We start from the raw sequence: 18,271 nt of genomic DNA, 5'->3' as shown, positions 1-18,271 counted from the left end.
TCGGGAGGTTGTGGGGAAGAAATGGGAAAATCAGTAAGGGAGTTTACTAGGAAGGCACTGTATACCAAGATTTGCAGATTTAGGGCTTCCCTGTTGACTTAGGGGTTAAGTCTCAGGGCTTTCACCACTACAGCCTGAGTTCTATCCCTCGCCAGGATGCTAACCCACATATGACACAGCAAACTTCTCCTGTCTTGCCAGCTGCTCCCCTTAGCAGTGTATTTTAGTAAATTCACCTGTTCTGCCCTTCATTCTGTCTCTGGTGAATCCTCTTACCCGTCTATAGTTATGGCCTGCACCCCAGTTCTACACACACACAAAAAGATTTGCAGATTTAAGTGCTGCCTTCTCCACTGAAAAGTTCTTCCCCATAATTGGAGAAACCTTAATGGGATAGAGCTTCCCCTTTATACATGTAAATTTATCTTTCAAAAACCAACCTTCATCCAGCCATCAGAACCCTTCTTTGCCATAAAAGGCAGGTTTTGAGTAATGGTTTTTGTTCCCCTGCAGTCCTACCTTTGGAACTTCTCAAGAAGCTCCGCAGTTCAAAAGTTGAATTTTCTAATTATTCCATAGAACCAGTCTCTTAATCCTGACAATGGATAAGTCCCCCAGTTAAGCAGTGTATCCAGTATTTGAAGGCAGTCCTATAGGTGGGTTCCAAAGTTAAGTTCTATTATATAAACAATAAAGAGGCATTTTTAAAAGTTTTCATATTCTGATGGTATCCAGGAGAGAAAAAAGCAAATGTTTCAGTTCTACTTACAAAAATATGTAACTTATCAGATTGCTGCAGGTTATAGTTAGGCTTCAAAACAAGGAAAAAGCTTTCTTAAATCTGTAAAAAACAAACATAAATTTCAAGGAAAAAAAGTCATTGAAAACTGTTTTTGCCTTTAGTAATCCATTCACTCCTAGGTATAAACCTTGATCTCTGCCTTGAGATCAAGAAACTCAATTTTTGAGTCTGATTTTTTTTCCTGAGCTCTATAATTTCCTTGCCTTGTTTAGTTTCACAATAAATCTGTATTTTAGAGTCTTTTTCCTGTGGATTCCTTTGAATGTACGTCATCAGATTAAATAAGTTTGGCAAATGATAAAAGACTTAAAAAAGGTGTACTTTCATTGATAGAATGTATAGGCACCATTATGTAAATAACACTTGCCATTTTTATAAGGCTATTGTTGAAAGACTGACTACTGTGCCTTTAAATATTTCAAATGATAAAATCTTTTTTTATAATGTATCAAGAACAATTTTTCTGTTAGAGGATAAGGAAAAATTACAATTATCTTTCACTAAATTCTAGAATTTAATGATTCTGTCAGTTTTGAGCATATGCAGCAAGTGGCATTAGTAAATTTTGTGACTCTGTCCAAAATAGAAATTACCATCTTTTATATTTAATACATTATTAAAGCATGTAGGTATTGTATCCCTTTTCTTTTTTCAACATTATTTCAGTGTGATTGATTTCTTTTTGTGATCTTGTGTGCTTTATTTTATACATTTTATTTTATTTATTATTTTTTAATTTTATATATATTTTTACATCGTTCTTCATTTTTGTGCAATGTATGCTTTCCCATCTTGGTTATAGTCCCCATGAAATTCCCACTACCAGTTCATCCGTGTACCATCACTGTAGTCTCTTGTGCTCTTCAAACCACTGTTTTGATTCTACTCCCTTCTCCCCCACTGCAGAATGTCTCTGGTTGATAGTTGCTTGTTGATTTTGATTTTCACTTTATTGTAATTACTCCCCCCCCCCCCCACCGATCTCTTATTTTGATCCACTACATTCCTCCTATAAGTGAAACATCTGGTATTTTTATTTTTCTTTCTGGCTTATTTCACTGAGCATGATCCCTTCCAGCTCCATCCATGTTGCTGTGAATGGCATGTGTGTATCTTTTTTGATTGCTGAGTAATATTCCATTGTGTATATATACCACATCTTCTTGATCCATTCCTCTATATTTGGGCATTGGAGTTGTTTCCATAGCTTACCTATTGTAAATAGTGCTGCCATGTACCTAGGGGTACAGGTGTCCTTTTGAATTAATGTTTTTGTATCCTTTGGGTAGATCCCTAGGAGTGGAATTGCTGGATCCCATGGAAGATATATTTTTAGCAGTTTGAGGAACCACCACACAGCTTTCCATCGAGGTTGGACAAGTTTACATTCCCAGAAGTAGTGTAGGAGAGTTCCTTTTTCTCCACATCCTCACCAACATTTGTTGTTAGTTTTTTGATAACATGCCATTCTCACTGGTGTAAGATGGTATCTCATTGTGGTTTTGATTTGCATTTCCCTGATTACCAGTGATGATGAACATTTTTTCATATGCCTATTGGCCATTTGCATTTCCTCTTTGGAGAAGTTTTTTTTTTTAGCTCCTCTGCCCATTTTTTGATTGGATTGTTTACTTTGTTTTTGTTGAGTTTTGTCAGCTCTTTGTAGATCTTTTTGATCAGTCCCTTATCATTAGTATTGTGTGCAAAATTTATTTTATGCATTTAAAAAGGGGTCCATTTGAGGAGGCCTCCACAGGCCCACAAGGTAACCAAAGGGGTCCACAGTGTCAAATATTCTTCTCTAATATGGCCTTAACTGTTGTGTGCACGTGTGGCCTTCCTGGCTCTATTGATCCTCATTCTGATGTTCTTGTGGTAAAATCTCCTCTAGTGAGCTCCTTCCTGCCCTCTTCAGGACTTGCTTAGTATCTTGCTTTATGGTCAGCATTTGTTTTCCCTCTTGGCCTATGAATGACAAGAGGATTTCTTATTTTTTAATTTTGATCTTCAGCACTTAGCGATGAGCCTTACTTGTAATGAGTGCACAGTAATTATTTATTTAAATGGCACATTTTTACTCCATTTCCATTACATTCTTGGGCAGCTGGTTTGTATGTGTTTGATTCAGAGTTTACTGCTATAGAATACTCATCCGGTAGGGAATGATGACGATTTGTGGGCATTTTTGCAGGTTTGCTATAGTATGTGTTTAAGTGCATATGGGGTAACAGAGCATGTACAATTATACATTTTGTGTTTTTCATCTCCAGATAGGTTCTATTTTTTTTTAAAGATTTATTTATTGATTGTTTGATTGATACTGTACTGGGTACAGTCAGAAGCGCGGGAAGGTGAGAGAATTCACCAGAGCCAGAGCAGGGAGCAGAGTAGGCAGAAGGACCAAAGTACACTGCTGAGGGGAGCAGTGGGCGGCAGGAGAGGTCTGCGCGCCATGTGGGATCCTCCTCCGATGGCCGGGGAGCAGCCGGGGATTGAACCGGCACTGCAGAGGCCGCGGGCAGCTTCGCAACCCAGTGCTCAACCACTGCGCCACCGGAGAGGCCCTCCAGATAGGTTCTAAATAGAAGCCGTCGTTTCAACTCTGGGGGCATACTAGGGATATTAAATGAATTTTCGCATGAGAAGTCCCTCAAAAGCTACATAGAAGGTTCTCAATAAATCATCACTGTGAAAGAAAGGAAAAACAATTTCTTTGGGCAACTTCTTGAATTCTCTTAGCTCCATTTCCCAGTTGGTTTTATTTCTGCCCCAATTTCTTTCCATGTTTATTCTCCTACTTGTGTAGCACTGCCCTGATTCCCTACTTCTGGGTTCTACCTCTGCCCCTTACCAGCTCTGAATTCTTGGAAAAGTTACTTACTGCATGTACTTAATAAAAACAGCAATTATCTCACAGAGTTATTGGAAGAATTTAATTAACCCAGATATGTGGACTTGTTTGAGAGCTCTGGAATATGCATTACTGGTTCCCAAGAGCCCTTTGATGTTCTTGTGGAATTTCTATAATATTTTCTTATTTAAATTTTCCCCCCACATTCCCAACAGCTCAAACTGGCTCTAGCTTTCCTTTAAAATAAGTCATGTTTGTTTTTAAAACTGCTGTTCATTTCTGCTTAGTGCATGTTAAAGGAAATTTTGAATTTCACCTCAGCCTGTACACTAATCTTCAAAATACCATAGCCATTTCTTTAATCTGATGGAGCCCCTTGCATAACGTCTGATTTCTCTAATCAGAAATGACATTCTTAGCATCAGTATATTCTTAGGCTTTTCTGGCAGGAAATATTTTTGAGAATGTATAATCAGTTATGGGGTATGCTTGTCAATGAATTTTTCTTGCAAAAATAAATCAAAAATCCTATCAAAATGGCATTATGAAAAAAATCTGTTTTCTTTACCATTCTTCATGAAATAGTCATGCTTGAAGCTTGTGAAAACTTTTATTTAAATGAAGGCTGTATATTTAATTTGTGTGCTGGCCATCTTTCTAACCAGCCAATTTGCATAAATTTCATGCAGAAAAAAAATGGTTGTGGACTAGAGTCAACTTTTTTCTTATCAGTCTGTATCACTTTTTGTTTTCATTAGCTGTCTGGTTCTACTTTCCAGACCCTATGAATTTTACCCAACACTTCTTTTATTTCCTCTTCCTACCCTTGTATATATCTCCCCACAGCATGAAAGACAGTAACTTCCTAAATTTTTTTTTCTGTTTCTCTTTTCCTTTTCTGGACAGTGTATGAATAAACTCAGTCTTTTACCATTTTGAAAATGGTGTCTGTCTTCTTCACAGTTACTCATCCATTCATTTTATCTTGAGTTCATTCACTCATTCATTAATTCATTATTCATCTGACAGCTACAGTGTTGTATACAGCAAGCTTGGTGCTGTGGATAAAAAGACAAAAAGGTCCTGGTGCTGACCCTTGGGATTTTTCCCTATAATAGGAGGGACAGCAAATGACTGTGAAATTTGACCAGGACTTTATGAGAATTGTAAACAAAGAGTTTGGGAGTGTTGGGTTGGAGGAAAGAGACCACGTTATGCTTTTCTTCTTCAGGACCATACCCTCTGTATACTCATGCTTGATGAGTTGGAGTCAGAAGTGGATGAGGAAGAGCAGGCCAGTGATGATTTAGAGCTAGATTGAGCAAGATACTGCCTAGCCACACATGCTAGGTACTGGGGTACAATAATGAAGAGTGGTTGATGAATTTGGGCTTAGACCCTCAGATATGTTCTCCATTTCCTAAAATAACGCCAGTTGACATTTGCTGAATCTAGCTGCCCTTGAGTCTTGCTATTTTATATACTTATCCTATTTACAGCAGATCTTTAAGGCGGTATTATCCCTTCTATTGTTGAGCACACTGACACTGGTAAAGGTTAACTAATATTCCCAAGATCACTCAACAAGTAAGGAGCAGAGGTTAGAATTCAAACCCAAACTACACTGTCTCCTTAGAGGGTAAATTCCAATATGTGGGCCTCCCCTGGTGGCGCAGTGGTTGAGCGCTGGGTTGCGAGGCTGCCTGCAGCCTCTGCAGTGCCAGTTCGATCCCCGGCCACCGGCGAGGGTCCCACACACACACACACAAAAATTTCCAATACATGCACATATTATCATGGTAAAATACAGTACTTGCAGTTCGACTGAGTGTTTTGAAGTCATTTTGATAGAGAGGGATAATAGCTACAAAAGAGTGCTGCCAAAAAGAAGCCATGTTTGGCCCTAATTCAAGTCACCCAGAGTTACTGTGTGTGGCCTGAATTCACAGGTCCTGAATATCACCTCCTAGAATTAGTTAGAACCTATACATTCCCAATTAGTAGCTATGGGCCCAGTTTTGGAGTTACAAAACTCTGCAGCCTGTGACTTCACTTGTATGTATTATTATGGTTAAGCTGTTCTCTTTGAAAATCTAGAAAATTTACTTTGAAAATGTAGACCTATTTAAAGGAGTTGGGCCGTCAAATGAAGTAGGAAACCAAGTTAATTATTTCAGTACATGCAACATACTGTTAGGGGGAAACGATGTGCTGAGCCAATTCCATACAGGCTTTGTGGATGCCACCCCCACTCCAGACCAAAGCCATCAAGACATTGGGAAAGACAAATCCCATCACCACCAAAGGGAAGGTTGCTGGGACCTGAGGGTGGAGTTAAGCAGCCAGGTTTGGTATAAAATCAGACACGCGGGTCTTGGGGGGCTCTCGCTTCGTGGCTTCACAGCTCTTGGCTCACCGCCAGCTCTCATCAGCATGCCATTTGGGATTCCAGTTCAGCGGAACTGGTAGGATACATTTAAGACTTTATGTCCCTCTTTTCTCCCTGTATTGTACATTTCCTCATTTCCCCTTCCTTTGTAAATAAACCTTTTATTAACCTTTTGTGTGTGTGCCTGCAGTTAAGTATTAATAAGTCCCTTTTAAGCGCGCGGGTGAGGACCCACAGTCAGGCAACCCGTTTTATATCGGGGTTGCCCTGTAACAATACCATCCCCTATGCAACATACTATCCCCTAAATCTTCAAGATCCTACTTCAGCATAGTGCATTTAAATCACTATAGGCTTCTTGTTGATATTCTTTGACAAAATGTTTACACACCTAGTCATATTTTTCTAAAGACCATCCCAGGAAACACTGGAAAATAATCTCATGGAGGAAATTATCTTTTTGTTTTGTTAGGTTTGTGAGAAGCTGAATAGCAGAGATCTCACTCAGCATTTGTTGGGAAGAAATTCCCTTGTTCAAATCATGAGCATCTTTGGCCTTAGTTCCCTACTCCAGGGTCTCATCTCCTATCTGAGCATTTATAGCCCTTTCTCCTCCTGTTGCCATACAGATATGGATCTTTTTTCTTCTGTACTTAGTCTCTCAGTGGTTTCCTTATCCTTATCCTTATCCTTATTCAGTGTCCAGAATCCTTAGCATGACGAAGAACCACCCTTTTCATCCTTCCCCCATTGCTTGATCTCTGGGCGGTATTATCCCTTCTATTGGGATAATAGAAGGTATGGTGACGCAACACCACACTGGTGAATGGGAGTCGTGGAGCAGGCTGCACAATGCAGGATGCTACTGAAGAGCAAGATCCTGGCCTTTTTATTGATAAAGCAGTCATACAGCATCAGTTGTAAGGGGAAGGAGGCAAAAAGGAAAAGGTGTTACTAGAAAATGTGCTGTCATCTATAATATCAGGGATTGAGAGTCTGTTCTCTGGGCACTGCTCATCTGCTTGATGACTTGGTATTGTAATTGAGATCAAGCCTTAGTTCCTATGGTTTCAATCTTATCAACAGGTTGTTGCAATGATCAGCTTCTGGGGTCCCTTGTTATACATGGGTCCTCGTTCCCCCCGGGCATTCCCAGTCATACCTTGTGATGTACAGCCTTCCCAGAATGATCCAGCTTTGTGTTCCTGATTGATTTGAAAGGCACCTTGCTGGGTTGGGCTCCTAAATATAATTGACCAGGCAGTTCTGACCTTGCTTAGGAATACAGCCATAGGTGACAAAATGGTGGTCGAACCGGCTGCTTAGGATTAGCAGACACCCATATCTGGGCTCTAGGCTATTTATTTCTACTGTCTTCTCCTGCCACCTCCCTTTCTTTGCACACAACAGCAAGAACTCAGCAGATCAAAGACCAGAATGGCTTCATTGTTCTCCTCCCTGAATTCTACCTATGATTATGAAGTCATGCTGTAGATGGCATGCTAGAATTTTTCCCACTATTCTTCTATCATACCACCAATAAGAGGTCATCATGGCACATGCTTCTATGAGCCCATTCCAGGGAACTGGAACTCAGTGTGGTGATTTTTGTTTGAGTCCCGGCACCAGGGGAGATGCCAGGTGGCCACTAGTTAGCAACAAATGACTGTTGAAGAAATGAGTGAATTAGTGACACTCTGGGTGTGTCTTCTTTTGTTTTTTCAGTGTAGCACGTTGTCTCTTACAAGGTGTTTCAGCCTTGTATTAAAAAGCAGGGGAAGGGCCTCCCAGGTGGCGCAGCGGTTGAGCGCTGGGTTGCGAAGCTGCCTGCGGCCTCTGCGGTGCTGGTTCAATCCCCGGCTACTCCCCGGCCACCTGAGGAGGGCCCCACATGGCGCGCAGACCTCTCCTGCCGCCCGCTGCTCCCCTCAGCAGTGTACTTCGGTCCTTCTGCCTGCTCTGCTCCCCGCTCTGGCTCTGGTGAATTCTCTCACCCTCCCGCACTTCTGACTGTACCCAGTGCATGTATAAACAAACAAAGAAACAAACAAATAAATAAATAAAACATGCCTCTATAAAAAAATTATAAAAAAAAAAAAAGCAGGGGAAGGGAAGACTGTGTCCTGTAAAAGTAGCATGATCATAGAAAACAAAGACTGTGGAAATGTTCCAAGTTAAAGGAGTCTAAAGTGATGTGGAAACTAAAGGCAGTACCTGACTCTAGACTGGATCCTGTACTTAAGAGCAAGGGAGGGAGATGCCAATAGAGCTCATCATTAATTAAAATGACAAAATTGAAATATACATGTTAGATTATTACATCAGTGTTACATTTACTAAAGTTAGTATCTGTGCTGTGGTTATGTAGAAGAGAATCCCTATTAGAAAATACGTAACTGTCACATGTAGGAGCAAAATCCTAACTTGTTTATAGCTTTTTCTAAAATGTTTGGCGTGGGGGTTGTATATATCTCTCAATATGTATGTATATGCACACACACAATTTGTATTTGTGTTTATATGTATACTTACATGTATTAAAACAGAACAGAAGATACAAAAGAGGAAATGGTAAAATGTTAACAATAGCAACAGGTGAATCTAGATACTGTACTAATCATATTCATATTTCTGTAATTATTTAAATTTGACATTGTTCCCCAATAAAAAGTTAAAAAATTATCGTGACCAAATCAGTGATTGTTTCCTTTTCCTTTATTGTCTGTCCTTTCCTTTTCTCTTTCTTCTGTTTTCTTTTCCCTCTTCTTTCTCTGCCTGTTCTTCAGAAGTCCAAGACTGGTGAGAAGGGCATCTCTGTGGGACAGACAGTCATCACAAAGCACCGGAACACCCGCTATTACAGCTGCAGAGTGATCGCCGTGACCTCGCAGACCTTCTATGAGGTTGTCTTTGATGATGGCTCCTTCAGCAGAGACACGTTCCCTGAGGATATTGTGGTATGTTCCTGGGATACCTGCTCCCTAGTTTACTTTATGTAAAGCTAAACCCTCTGATCCTTTTAAAATCTTTTGTTGGCTTTTGAAGTAACCCATTTTACTTAATATTTGATTCTGATATGCTGTTTTCCCACCACAAAGACCTATTGTTTTCTAGGTGACTCCTTGTTGTTCATTCTAAACCAGAGACAGAGACACACTGGCGGTGGGGGGGGAGGGGGTGAGGGGATTTCTTCTGGATTAGGGTCAAAATAAGGGGAATGGGAATTGTATGAGGATTATAACCAAGATGAAAATGCATACATTGTGCAAAAATGAAAAATGATGTAAAAAATATATAAAAGAAAAGAAAAAAAAAAGTAGCCAGGTGATTCTAAGCTCATCTTCCCAAATTATTTTTATTAAATGAAAAGTGTGTATGTGACCAGAAAACATAAAATGTGAATTTGCCTTTTCTTTTCTGATAAAGTATTAGAATAGTTCAATTCCTTTACTACCTTTTTCTTTATGTATGCTTAACCAGAGAATATGGCTTTTATTAATCCAACCTTACAGTGATGTCTGTGACCTGCCTATGCCTCATATGGGACTAACAAAAATTGCGCAGGAAAAAGCCTGTGATGTTGAGTTTCATCACCTTGGTCTGAAATGTGATGCGCGTGCATGCATACTTGTCTGTCAGTCTCCTTCTGCTGTTCCCTCAGTGAACACCTTGGAGCTTATTCAGAGGAACGAGAGAATGTGTTTTGCTTTTTTAGAGGATGTTTCATAAGAAGAGCACTTGCCACAGAAGGACTTCTGAAATCAATCTTGTAACTGAGAGCAGGTTGTGTACTGGTCACTGTGTTATCCCTTCTGTATTTAAGGGAAGTACCAAATTGGAATGCCAGGCCTCAATAATGTAGCTTCTGCCTAGTCTGGAGTCTGCTGATGTTTTGGGTTTTATTTTTGGTACCTGGGAAGATGTTTCTTAAGTGACTTTTTAATAGTAATAATTATGCATTTTATGCAATTGATAATTAAATATAATCTCATGAGATTGCTCATAAATATTTCTAGAATTTTGTTGTCATAGGGCCAAAGAAATATTGATTCTGTCAGCTTTGTTTTGCATATATCTCTGCTTTTAAGAAGGACAAGTGTATAAAACAAAAAATCACCTAATTTGAAAGATATATAAGCAAATGAATTTAGACAAATCAAAAATTTCTGGACTTGATCATGAGCCCAAAAGTTCAGTTATGTTTCTTTGCAGAAATCTAACTGGAGCTCCATTTACTCCATTGACATTGCCATTCACAAACTGAAATCCTTGGGTGACATGCTTTACTTAGTTTACCAGTGCAAGTATATATTTTTTAAAGATTTATTTATTTATGCATACAAGAACTGGAGTGTAAGCCAGAGGTGCGGGGGAGAGGGTGTGTGTGAGAGGATTCACCAGAGAGAGTGGGGTGCAGAACAGACAGATCTACTTGAAATACACTGCTGAGGGGAGCAGCAGGCAAGGCAGGAGACATCTGCTGTGCCTTGTGGGTTGCTCCCTGGCTGGCTGGGGATCGAACTCGTGCTGCAGTAGCTGGCGATAGCTTAATAGCGCTGTCTTTAGCCCCGGCTTCACCAGGGAGTCCCCCAATGCAAGTATTAAGTTCTGTTGGAAACAACCTTACAGCCTCACCAGAATGTTTGATCAAATAATGGTGACCACATGGTCCAATCAAATTATTACATAATATTAGATACCTTTGCAGGATGAAAACTAGGCTAAAAATGTGAGAATTTGATACTAAATTTTAAGATATAATTTATGTGTATAATTATGTTATGAAGATGTTCATATATAAATTATATTTATTCCCATATGTGATATCACACATCATTTTTTAGGCCATGTGTTTTAATTGCCACTATCACCCAACTTGCACTTTGATATTCATCTACATCAGAACTGTCTTCTTGGAGTGGGCACCCAAATAGGAAGTTTCATTAGGAGATAAAAAAATGCAATTAGGTCTGTTTCGTCTCAGTTTCTTATAGATCAAGTCAGAAAAATTATTTGGTGGAAACATTACATACATTCCATATTCCTCAGAGAACTCTTGTTTTCGTTAGATGATATATCTGTGGCATCAGAAACTGGAGGTAGAAAATGATTTTTTCTTCTGGTTGTCTGAAAGCTCTCTAATCCACACCATGTGCTTATCAGGTGTGATTGCCTCTGGGAAGGTTCTTTCATCAAATGCACTGTGCTGTCTGTGACAGCTAGCAATGAACTTGCCTCTCTAAGCTACAGGTCCCTGCCAACTGGAGCTGTTGGAAGGGCAATTTCTTTTTTTTAAAACTATGAAAATCAATTTTAGAATATCAATTTTAATCATCCCAAGCGATTTATTTATGTTTGGTGTAAATATAGTCCCTTATGAAGCCTGCTACTTTAGAACAGAACATCACATTCCCTTATTTGTAAAATCACTGATTACAAACCATTTTATAAACCCAACAGAAGAGAGACCTGTAATGCAGACAGGCCTATCCATGTTTGAACATAAATCTGCCAGGCCTTAAAATGCCTGTTAGGATTATGTTACTAGAGAGAGTATTTGGAGCAGTGGGGAGAAATAGTCTTTGGACTACCAGGAAATTTCTTTCCTCATCTAGGTACTTTATTTCTATGATAACCAGAAAATCCCCCAATTTTTCTCTCTACAGTGCACCTGCAGAATGTATGTATCAGCCCAGTTAAACTCAGCATGCAATCTGTAGCTGTCAAGGGAAGTAATAAAAGATGTATTGCTACACGCCTCCATCTGTCAGTCTATGAAATTACGACATACTTCTTGATGAATTTTTTGTCTCTTACTAATTTGATGGGAATGAAAGTTACCCACCCGAGAGAACTCACAAGCATAGCAATTCCAGTCCCCCCTTTTAGCTTCTGCTAAAACCTGGGATCCTCTGGCATGCCCCTGTTGACACTAGAGTGATAACTGCTTCCGTGTCATCTTAACGTGGAGTTCATTCAAGAGAGGAGGGTGGTGCAGTGTGATCCACACCCGTCTAGGATGAGCACTTAACATTCACCGCTGGGTTTGAAAAGAGAAACGGGACCATTTAGAAATTGGACAGCAAGAGTCCATCACTGAAATTTCCATAAGGACTTGCTGCATTTTTCACTTTCTGTTGAAATGTAGAAGAGGCACAAGAACTATACTCTTTAGGATTCTGGGGATTGATTGTCGTGGCCTTTCATTTATGTGAGCTCTACAGTGCAAACTGATATTCTCAGAGCTAATTTTTTCTCCGTTACAGACAAATTGCTTAAACTTTCCAGCCTTAGTTTTTTCCCCCACTAAAAAGGAAATAATACTTTCCAACATCTATGGTTATTGAAAGGATGAAATGAACTAAATCCCTCACACATAGTGGAGACAAAATCAGTTCTTGAGGATGTTAACTTATGGTGTTGTTTTTTTTTTTTTTTTTTTCCTCTTTCTCCTCTCCATCTTGTTTATGCTGTCCTTTTTTGGGCTTGTTGAAATTTTTTTAAATGATGTGTTTTTAGAACTTTGTTCCTATTTGTTAGGTTAAACAAGGTGCCTGTGTGTGTGACATTTCACTGAATCAGTTTATTATCTGTAGAGCAGCCCTAGCATCTTTTGGACTCTTTAATAAAGAATATTTATATTTATATTCTTTTATTCTGTATTTATGCTTGTATTTTTCTGTGTGTTTCAAGTGTTGTTTCAATGACATTTCATACCAAAGCCTGCTTCAAAGTAAATTTATGCTCATTTCATAAATGTGATACTTGCCAAGTCACAAAAAAAGCTTTGATTTATCCAAACTAGAGGTGATAGTTCGTCTGAAATGTAGTCTTGGCTCTGCATTCCATTGCTTTCTGCTTCTGTGCTTCGTGCCACCTTTCCAGGAAGTGTGCTCTCTATGACCTAGTAGAACTGTCGTAGAAAACCTGTCCCTCCTTTGATGAACATTACAGTTAGAACTGCTCAGTGTTCAGCCCCCTGCCCCTGTCTGATTTGGCAAGTGTTGGGGTAGGGATAACTTTGGGTGTTCTGGAGGCAAAGGAAAATAAAGGGATTTGTGATACTAAGACAAATGTTATGCCCAGAAACATTCTTTGTCATGGGAACCTAAGAAGCATTTTTGGATTCCTAGTTGTTCCTAGATTTGGAGATGCTCTGGATTTTCAAGTCCCAGACCCACTGTGTTATATTTACCACAGACTGATGTTCCTTACCTCCCCCTCCCCCTGCAGTCCTGATTCTTGTAGAATCAATGGTAATTTGCCAGAAAGGCTCCTAAATCTTTGGTTGGTTTGGAATTATGCAAATATGAATTATATGACATTCTAATTGCTCAGGAGTGATGCCCTTGCTTTTCTCTCTTGATTGTGGGGATAAATCTGAGAGGAGAAGGACTTTGCCAAATTCATGTTGATTTTTACTTCCTTGGGAAACCATTCTCACATGAAAAAGAAGATCTGTTATTACTTTGCTTTATAATCAATATTTAATTTAAAATTTTCTAAGTCTTTAAATTTATCTGATAAATTTACAAATTTTTAGATAAAATACAAATTTGTAATATATGAAAATTATATATTTGTATATATAATGTATACATTTTTACATAAAAATAAGAACAAACTCATTTGTTCCTTGATTAATGTTTATATAATATATATATTTGACAGGTCAAATCTATTTTATGTATAGGCAATCCAATTTCCTTGAATGCCTTAAATGCAACAATAAATTTAAGATATATGTTCTTGCAAATGTCACAGTTTTTCTAAGAACTTAATGACCATAACTGATAAACCAGGCATTAGTTTAGTAGTTCAGATTTTCCTAAACACTATTTAAAATATATTTAAATACTATTTAATTAGTAGATAATTGGATAGAACAAGAAACTACCCTAAGGCGGAGTAGTACGGCTGTATTGGCTAGGTGTTTACAAATGAAAAATAATCAAAGATGCTCAGGTCATTCAGAGGCATCAAGTCTGGTTTTCCCTTTGAAGACTAGACCCACAGTTGCCAGGAAGGGTCTCCTAACCAAAGTCAGTTTTCATCAGATTCATCAACTTTGAAAACTGTGTACCTTTTTTAACTCCCTAACTAGTCTCATAAGTTTCATGAACTATCTCTCAAGTTAGTAAGGGTTGGATACTTACCAAGCCATAGGGTTTTATCACCTTTTATATAACCCATGGGTGGTTTTTTGCATTAAAGCCTGGGCCATACTAATTGAACATTGAACTCTTGAGTTGGCTCCCTTTCTCTTTTATAAATTGTATGTACGTCACTAACCACAGTTTTGTAGCCATCATATTGGCAATTTTCACTGAGCACTGATGATCTTCTGAAAAAAAGTAGTCGTTACCCTGATGTCACATGCAGGAGATTAACTAGCTGCCCTGAAGACTTGCTGTCGGTGATGTTTTTCTTCAAATACATACTTTCCTCACTTGACAGTATTTCTTATATTTCTCTTTTGGTAATTATCTTAAGGTGATTGGTTTGGGGAACTTATTCCTAGGGGACAGATTCCAGGTATTTCTTTCCAAAGGCACTCAGGTATAGCAGCTCATCTTCATTTTAACAAAATCAAAACAACTACCTTGAGGGCAATGTTATTAATTTCTAGTACTTCATCATTTCTTCTCAGCAAAGCATTTAAGCCCAAGGGTGGCAGGAACCATGAACTAAATTGACCTGTGTTACGGAATATCCAGTGGTCTCATTCTCTTGAAGCTATGTGTTCAACACTGTGCTAGGCATGCTGGGGGTTCAGAGATGTATAAACATGTTTAAGTGTAGGAGTGACCTGAGTGTTCTGAAGGCAAAAATACCCAAGCAGTTTTGAAAGGCTGAGAAAAACATCCCTTGTGTTAGAATCTTTGGAATGAATAATGATTCTTAGCATTTTTTCCAAGTGTTTATTAGCACATGTTCTTTGTTGAACATATTATTCCAGTATTTTGCTTATTATTTTAAATTGAATTTTTTAATATTCCATATATGAATACTTGTCAGATACATGATTTACAAATATGATCTCCCAGTTTATATCTTACCTTCATTTTCTTACTAGAGTCTGAGGAACGTAAGTTTTAAATTTTGATGGAGCCCAGTTTATCAATTTGTTCTTTATGGATCATGTTTTTGGGGTCATATTTTATGAAATATTTTCCTAACTTAAATAAGGCAACAAAGATGTTCTCTTATGTTCTCTTCTAGAAGTTTAATTGTTTTAGTTTGTACATTAGAACACTGAGCCATTTTGAATTAATTTGTGTGTATGGTGTAAGGTAGGAGTCTAACTTAATTAGATTTTATGGGATTAAATGAGAATATGTCTATACCACCATCATGCAAAATCTTAACATAGCAAGTGCTCAAAAAATACGGTTCCTTTCTGCACCTTGACTTTCCCAAAATTGTACTACAAAAAGAGAAAAATCCATTTTACTTGTCTTTTAAAATACCCTTAACTCTTCTATAAAGCCATGTGGGCAACTCATTTGCAGATCTACTTAATTTCGGGAGTATTTTGGAAGTGTATATTGTATTCTTCTTTCAATTTAATTTCAACATTACAATTTCTATACCTTTAGATGAAAAAGAGTGGACAATACAGTGGTTCTTTCTGTGATGAGATATTAAATATAATAAATGTGCTTAGACCTAGAAAGTACTTTTAATGTAGTTAGGGTCAGTGTTTCCAAGACAATATTTCAAACCAGGACATACTTTCTTTTTCCAAAACAAGAGGAAAGGGAGGGGGAGGGAAGAGGAAGGAAGGATGGTTTTGTTGGCAGTGTAATGGAAATTAATGAAAAAGCACTTATTTAAAGAAGAAATTAGACTATGGCTTTTCTATTTTAGGGTGAACTTTTCTGTTAGCCCTTATCCTAGTTTGATATGTGGCACCCACTAAACTTTGAGCTTCTTGAAAACAAAAAGAACTGTGACTGTTTGCGTTATTGTTACATACCTAGTTCTCATTACATGACCAGGGTTTTGACTTGGTCAGACAAATGGTTGTCATTGAGAAAGGGAACCATGAAACATGCCCAAAGTCAAGATTATGAGTATAGACTTGGCCTGCTTTTCCTTCTAGGACAGTCACTGCATTTAGGACCATCCCAAGTAGAGGTTTGTTTATTTTGTCTCTCACAGAGTTGGGGGATGCTAAGAGAAAGAACCCTTCCTCCTGTGAGAACAGACATGCCATATTTCAGAAATGGCTTGTTCAGGAAATAGGCACTTCATTTCATCTCTAAATGGATATATCCTCCCTCTCTCATTCCACCTCCCTTTCCCCACCCCCTCGCTCTCTCTCTTCTCCCTCTCTCCCTCCCTCCCTCCACTTACCCCCCACACTTACCTAACTCTAATCCAGTTATGAAATAATGAATTTTGCCCAAATAATTCTTCAACAAGACAAGATGGTCACCAAAACTGAGGAGTCATATTTACCTTTTATTGAATTTTCATCTTGAAACACAAATGTACATTTGTAAACTTGACTCACTGTGTAGTTCACCATAATGTCCATTAGTTCATAACTCCCTTTGGCACTTACCCCATACCCTCCATGTTCTGTACCTGCAGCCTGAATGCATCCTCTGGAGCTTTTACTTGTCCTTTGCCTTCAACGCTATGGCTTCTTCCCCAGAGCTCACATATCGACAACTAGTGTTAAGGCCACACATCTGCTCTTCTGCCCTTTTCTGAAAGCGATGGACTGCATGGCCTTCCAGTTTTGAACATCCCACACTTTTAAAATCCATGTACCTTTTTAAAGGGAAAGGATCAGTGAGTTACTTTGATAAGCAAAATATGTGTGATCAACAGTAATATTAATAAGTAGCAGCTTATATGTGATACTCACAAGTGTACAGTATTTCGTGTAACATACCCATGTCTGGCTAAAGTTCAAGAAATACAGGAGATTATGGTATGAAAAGTATAAGTCCCTGCAACACCCCACATCTGGATGCATTTCCACCTGTATATCTTCCCAGGAGTTAGTAAAATGCATATGCAAGCTGTGTGTGTGTGTGTGTGTGTGTGTGCATGCAGATCTTTGTTTATTTGAATGCATCTGGCATTATATCAACTTGCTAAAAGTCAGAACTCTCATGCCATGCACTATTAGTGTTATTGCTCATGGTAGTTAGTAACAGATGCTGGCAAAGCCATCTCCTTTTATCCTTTCCCTTTACTTCAGCTCCATCTCTACCTTTTCCATAGTATCATCCATGGGGTCTTGCTTCCTCGCCTCTTAGCTTCAACTATAAAAGGCAAGCTCAGCCCTCTGGCTCCATTATTATCTCCACTGAACTCCCTCTCTTAAATATCCATGTACCCTTGGATTCTCCTTTCTCTGGCATGTTTTTGGTTCAGTGTTGTCAGTATATACATTTATATTATTTCAAAACTGTAGATGTTTGTTTCAAAGAAAGCAGTTGAGGATGTGAACAAAACCTTGGTTTAGGCAGTAAGAGATAGGAAGGGGAGGGAGTAGATTGTAAAAAAAAGACCATATCATCATGGAAATATGGATTGACCGACTATTCAGTGTTCATTAAGCAAGTTAGATGTTAGCAAGAATCAGCCTTCTAATAAAGATTAATATCCAGCATGAAAAGAACAGGAGTTTCCTACTTCAAAGGTACATTGATGCCAGAGGAAGGGCACTGTGTAATCCTCAGTGTAATTCTGAACCAGTCATTGCAGGCTTGAGTGCGATCAGTGAAGCTAACTGTACTGCCCTCCACTAATGTGTTTTTAAGTCTTTGGATTAAAAGCTCTTGTTTGGATAAGTCTGACAATAATATGTTATCTGCATATCATTTTCATTCTCATCTGGGAGCCTACAAATAGCAAAATTATCCTTAATTTTACATTAAGATTATTTTGATTTGACAGTCTTTTGACAACATAAGAATCATTTGGGGAGCTTTTGAAATTTCTAACTTCCCTTTTTAAGGGTGATAGTGTTGACTAAATAGATTGATTTATAATCCTCTCCGCAGCCATCTTATTTATCTGTCTACAGCTTATGACAGTCTAGATTCAGTGGAAATAGACTGGTAGTAATTACGTGCATCTTATTCTTTGCAAGGCAGTCTGTTATGAACATGACTGTTTAAGTTTATGTATTTGCTTTAAATCTAAGAGGAAGGACATGTTAAAGTAACAGAAGCAGCAGCTTACATGGAAAGTATTTATAGAGTGG

General features: G+C 38.4%; 1 protein-coding gene across 1 annotated transcript in view; it reads left to right on the top strand.

The window, feature by feature from the left end:
* The window catches only part of KDM4C (lysine demethylase 4C), a gene marked incomplete at its 5' end in the record, with an annotated part of 315,802 nt that overhangs the window by 275,978 nt on the left and 21,553 nt on the right, over window positions 1-18,271 (top strand). Inside the window, one exon of the mRNA XM_084237773.1 lies at window positions 8,829-8,999. Coding sequence (XP_084093899.1) covers window positions 8,829-8,999 — 171 coding nt within the window. The remainder of the gene's footprint in view (window positions 1-8,828; window positions 9,000-18,271) is intronic.

This window comes from Talpa europaea (assembly GCF_964194135.1).
Source record: "Talpa europaea genome assembly, chromosome: 7".
NCBI lineage: Eukaryota > Metazoa > Chordata > Mammalia > Eulipotyphla > Talpidae > Talpa > Talpa europaea.
The sequence above is the reverse complement of the archived record's forward strand: the minus strand, read 5'-3'. Positions and strand labels throughout refer to the sequence as shown.